General features: G+C 45.8%; 1 protein-coding gene across 1 annotated transcript; it reads right to left on the minus strand.

Annotated features, from left to right (window-relative positions):
• Window positions 1-656: 656 nt before the first annotated feature.
• On the minus strand, window positions 657-1614 carry LOC142420594 (uncharacterized). The gene has a single exon (XM_075524683.1). The coding sequence runs from the start codon at window positions 1612-1614 to the stop codon at window positions 715-717; it is 900 nt and encodes a 299-aa protein (XP_075380798.1). The 3' UTR covers window positions 657-714.
• Window positions 1615-5372: the final 3758 nt, after the last annotated feature.

Consider the following 5372-nt stretch of genomic DNA (forward strand, 5'->3'; position numbering starts at 1 on the left):
TATGGAGTTTTCGGATGGTGGAATTATGCATGCTTCAGTCAATCTGTGTCCTTTGAGTTTTATTTACCTTAACCATTTAGTTTTATAGTAAAAATTGAGCTAACTGAGGCAGATGATCAGTGGGTGCAAGAATGGATCATACTGCTCTTCTTGCTGTCTTTAGCCATGACCTAATTTATGCCAATGGGAAGTATGGCTGAGCAGATCTTTGTTTCCTAAATGTTCCGCTGTGCCAAAGGAGCATGTCTGTAGCCAGCAGGATCCTGGCTGAAGGCATAGGAAACGGCACCAGAATGGGGACACATTCTGGGCAAAGCAATGTAAGAACAACCAAAAGACAAGATTTTGCGTTTTGCTTAATGCTAAGTTTTATTGTCTACAAGTCAAGAAAGAAAGCGAAGAATGTTCACGTTAACAGCAAAGGTATCCCAAGATCCATACAACAAGAAGAAAATTAACAGCCCCACTAATATCTAATAGCTCTTTGCCGTATACAATGGGTGATATATTCAAGTGCATTGCAGATGTTCAATAATGAAAGGACAGAAAGAAGAAGATGGCTTAAGTTTGAAAACAAGAAGAAAATTGCTAGGCGTTTACTCCATCATCATGTGAACCAGAAGCAAATGAGCAGGTTTTCATCTCCATGTGCCTGTTCTTGTTCCACGCCAGAGATGGGAGCTGCCATAGCTGCTTTTGCTACCCAGAGTTGGCTCAGCAAGACTTCTTGATTGTGGTGCAGCACTTCTGGATGGGTACGCAGTACTTCCTCATGGGAGAGCAGTATTGCACGGGGCTGTAACACACCACAACGGGCTTCTTCTTCACCACGTAGGAGCAGCAAGACAGGCATCCAGAGCAGCAGCAGGGGCGGCAGCCACAGCAGCAGCAGGGCTGTTGGCCGCAGCAGCAGGGTCGCTGGCCGCAGCAGCAGGGTCGCTGACCGCAGCAGCAGCAGGACTTCTGGCACACCTTGGTACAGCAGACGGACTGCTGGCACGGGTCACAGCAGGACTGCTGGCATGGGTCACAGCAGACGGACTGCTGGCATGGGTCACAGCAGGGCTTCTGGCACGGGTCACAGCAGACGGACTGCTGGCATGGGTCACAGCAGACGGACTGCTGGCACGGGTCACAGCAGGGCTTCTGGCATGGGTCACAGCAGACGGACTGCTGGCATGGGTCACAGCAGGGCTTCCGGCATGGGTCACAGCAGACGGACTGCTGGCATGGGTCACAGCAGGGCTTCTGGCATGGGTCACAGCAGACGGACTGCTGGCACGGGTCACAGCAGGGCTTCTGGCACGGGTCACAGCAGATGGACTGCTGGCACGGGTCACAGCAGGGCTTCTGGCACGGGTCACAGCAGATGGACTGCTGGCACGGGTCACAGCAGGGCTTCTGGCACGGGTCACAGCAGATGGACTGCTGGCACGGGTCACAGCAGGGCTTCTGGCATGGGTCACAGCAGACGGACTGCTGGCACGGGTCACAGCAGGGCTTCTGGCACGGGTCACAGCAGGACTGCTGGCACGGGTCACAGCAGGGCTTCTGGCACGGGTCACAGCAGACGGACTGCTGGCACGGGCTGCAGCACACTGTCTTGCTCCTCATGGTGGAGCAGCATCCGGTAGAGCAACATCCGCTAGAGCACATGTTTGTAGTGTAGTCAAAGCTGGAAGGAGCGAGGACCTGAAACACAGCGTACTTTCAGATACAACCCATCTTTCTAAGTATATAGATGTGTTTTATTTTGGCATACAAATGCTGTTGTCTAGGCCCATGGGTGATAGCCATATCACACGCTGCTTCCTATTTATTGGTCTTGAGCTGCAAAAAAAGATCCTTACAGAAATCAAGCCACCTGTCACTATCCCAGAGATACTCGTGCATCTTTTGAACTATCCTGGGAACTAACTTTCCTGTGCTCACCCATGAAGATCATTCCCTGAATTTCCATCCCAAGAAGCTTATTTTTCACTGTGCTCTCTCTACCAACTGTCTTTTGCAATAAGCAATAGACCGACAGGCTAGGAAAATCTGGATTTCAGAGAGAGCTGTAGATCATAGAATCATAGTTTGGGTTGGAAGGGACCTTTAAAGGTCAGCTAGTCCAACACCCTACAAAGACGAGGTACAAAGACACATTTCAATTCATTGCTTGACCAAAACCAAACGAGAACCATTGCTATCAAAGAACACTGCTAATAGGTAACACTTACCGTGCTAGTGCTAACTGAGTGGTGCAGTTGAGTGAGGAGCAAAGGGACGGGGAGACCTTTTATTTAGCTCGAAATTGTCCTTCCGGAAATGAGGTACCCCACAGCAATTCGTGATTTACGCACTAAGCCTATACTTATTTGTTGAATGTGCCTTCATCTATTTAGTCTTTGCCTCATTGTTTTTGACCAACCCCTCAATTTTGTGTTATTATCAATTTGTTCTGTAAATTTTTTACAGTTTTTTAATGTCAAGTTAATTCTTGTGTGATGCTTAAAAGGTATGTTTCTGCTCATTTTGCATATGGTAACGCTGTTACATTGAGATGCTAGGTGGCTTGTTCAGAGCTAGTGAGTGCTCAATTAACATAAAAATCATAATTAAGATGGAGTAGCAGTGGATTCCAGAGGCATGCAGAGGCCTTCTGGACGTCAGTCACTCCTCAATATGATTTTTTTAAAAATAGAATTCCAGCAAGTATAATTCCATGGCCCCATGTTTCGTTTTTGAATGCAGAAATGGTGAAGCCCGATGTCTTTCTTTGGGGTCTCTGGTCATCAGAAGGGCAAATATGTAACAGAAAGTTCTTGACATCTCATCCCTTGCTGCCTCACCCATCCATGCATGGGAAAACACACGCCCTTGGCCTTGCCAATATCAGAAATTTTAGGTGCAAACGACTGTGCAAATTCATCATGGACATTTGGAGTAGAGTTTGGGTCAAATTTGAGTCCGTATTTTTCCAATTCCTTTTTGACATCTTTAAATAAAAGCAAAACGCAAAACTTTTCTGGAAGTTTTACATCCTGCTTCTGCTTCGTGTAACTTGCTCTGCAAAATTCCTATTCCATTTTTTTAAGTCCTAGTATGCCCTCGAGTAATGAAAGATCCACCTACGGATGTTATATTTGGAATAACTCTATGCTCAGTTCTCAGTCACCCATTGGGAGTCATTAGTGCTGATGCTAATGATCATGTTGCAATTATTCATTAATGATGTTAATATTTATTTTGCATGAAAGCCCGAAGGCCTCACATGATGCCCTGAGCATTTTTAGGATTTCAAAATAAACTACGTCTTTTTAAAAAATTATCTCTCTCCGGTCAGAGGGAATTCACGGGACCCGGGACTGTGACTGACGTGATTAAATGTTTTGTTTCTGAGATCACCCCAAGGAGGAGGGCTGCTCCTGCTGCTGTGGGGCTGTGCATCTGTGGGAGCAGAGCTCCGAAGGACCCTTGACCACCCTCCCCTATAGCATACAGCTTCACTGGAGACCTCCTGATTTCTCCTGAGGTGAAGGAGAGAAGATTAAGGCTGTTTCTGTTCATATAGAAACACAGTGTGATCCAGATCACAGATGCTGAGGACAGGATAGGTCATTGTGAACCTTCAGTTTGACTTCTGGTGGCATAAAACATCCGTTTCCACCCACTTTCTGCTGGGTAGCTACAGTTTTTATTTGGCTACATCCCAGCTTTTAGAAAGCTACCCAGTCTTGCTTTGAAGAACTCAAAGGACCATGAAGTCACCACTTCTCCAGGCAAGCTCTTTCCAAGGTCAATGTTCCTGTCCACTAAAACATAGGCTTCATTTCCTATTGAGTTTGGCTTCATGCTAATGACCAGGTTAGACTAGGTCACTGCCACATATTATAATCTGATAGAGATTTACACCAGCTGAGAACCTGCATCTCAGCTAACCGATAAAGGAGGCTCATGGCAACCTGGGAGATGGCCAGGAGGCCATCTGGATGGCCAGATGGATGGCCATTCATCCAGATTGCCAGAGAAATGGTAGGAGACTCTGACATTAGAAATGTGGGGCATCCTGAGCAGTGAGGTAGTATGAGATGGTGGTCAAAATGAGGCAGTTTTCTGTGTGACTTTGTACGGATCTGGTGCATTGCTTCATCCAGTGTCCCTCTGAGTCAAAAAAAACCCACTGCTGCTGCTAGACCTGGATATGAGCATCAGAGATGTCTATAGCCATGTGAGACAGATCCATAGGCAGCTGGGAGACCCTTAACCGATTTTACAAGAGGAGTTTTACAAAAGAAAAGATTCAGATCAGATCCAAAAAAAGATCCCAATTAAATTTCCCACTGAGTGAATGAACTTAGCAGGCTCTGTAAGATGCCCATTCTGTTTGTTTGGATTTGAGAATTACGGATGCAGTGAAGCAATTCTCGCCGTGAGACAGCTAAGGCAAATTCCTCCTCGTTAATCCTTAGGGGTTTGCTCATGGTTTATCCTGGTTGTGGAAATCCACTGTTACGTTACTTAACACATACTCAGCAGAGCAGAAATGTTCCTCTAAGCTATCTGGAGCGTTAGGTATAGAGGACTTCTCTTGCCAAATGTCTATGGTGTCTGATTTAAAAAAAAAATATTCGAACAAGGTAAAGCATTCATAAAGTCTTTGATCCTTGATGTTCCAGGTGTCAAACCTCTCCAGGGCTGACAAAAGCTTAGAACAGAATAGAACAGAACAGAATAGAAACAAGTTTCATTCTTGTTTCCCCATTATTGCGGCCTCATCCTCAAGTTAACGGGAACTTCAAGCTTGAGCGCAGCAGAAAGCGTAACCAGTTCAGAGGCTTTGCGCCTTTCATAGGACTTGGAAAAGGAAGAGGAATAAAATGTGCTGTGATTAGTCACAGAATAGAAAGTTGGAGGCCTGGGGCAGCAAGGGAAAGTGAATGTATATACTTGAAGACAAAACCACTCCTATGGACAGAAAGCCTTACTGACTCAATACCCAACTGCAGAGAGGTGAAGAACGAATAAGGAAAAGAGTTTTTCATGTAGCTGCCAAGGGTCGCATGAAAATGAGCCATCTCTTAGCAATGGCAGCAACTTGAATGAAGGTGAGTAATTAATTGCTCTCTGCATCCCGTTTGCAACTTTTCCTTTTTAGCAGGCTGTTCCTCTATAATGACAATTTTCTCCATGACCTATAAATAACTAATTCCAATTACTTATATACCAACTGGCCATTTACTAGGTACTTGCAGTGCCCAGCTCATCCAGCCTATTTCCCATGCCTGCCCTGGGATGGATGAATCACGCTGGGGAAACCTTCTCTCATTTTACACTGTAGAAATTGTTTAATTGAGGGTGTTCCAAGGCAGGTTCCAAACCCTGCAGGA

This window comes from Mycteria americana, chromosome 25 (assembly GCF_035582795.1).
Source record: "Mycteria americana isolate JAX WOST 10 ecotype Jacksonville Zoo and Gardens chromosome 25, USCA_MyAme_1.0, whole genome shotgun sequence".
Lineage (NCBI taxonomy): Eukaryota > Metazoa > Chordata > Aves > Ciconiiformes > Ciconiidae > Mycteria > Mycteria americana.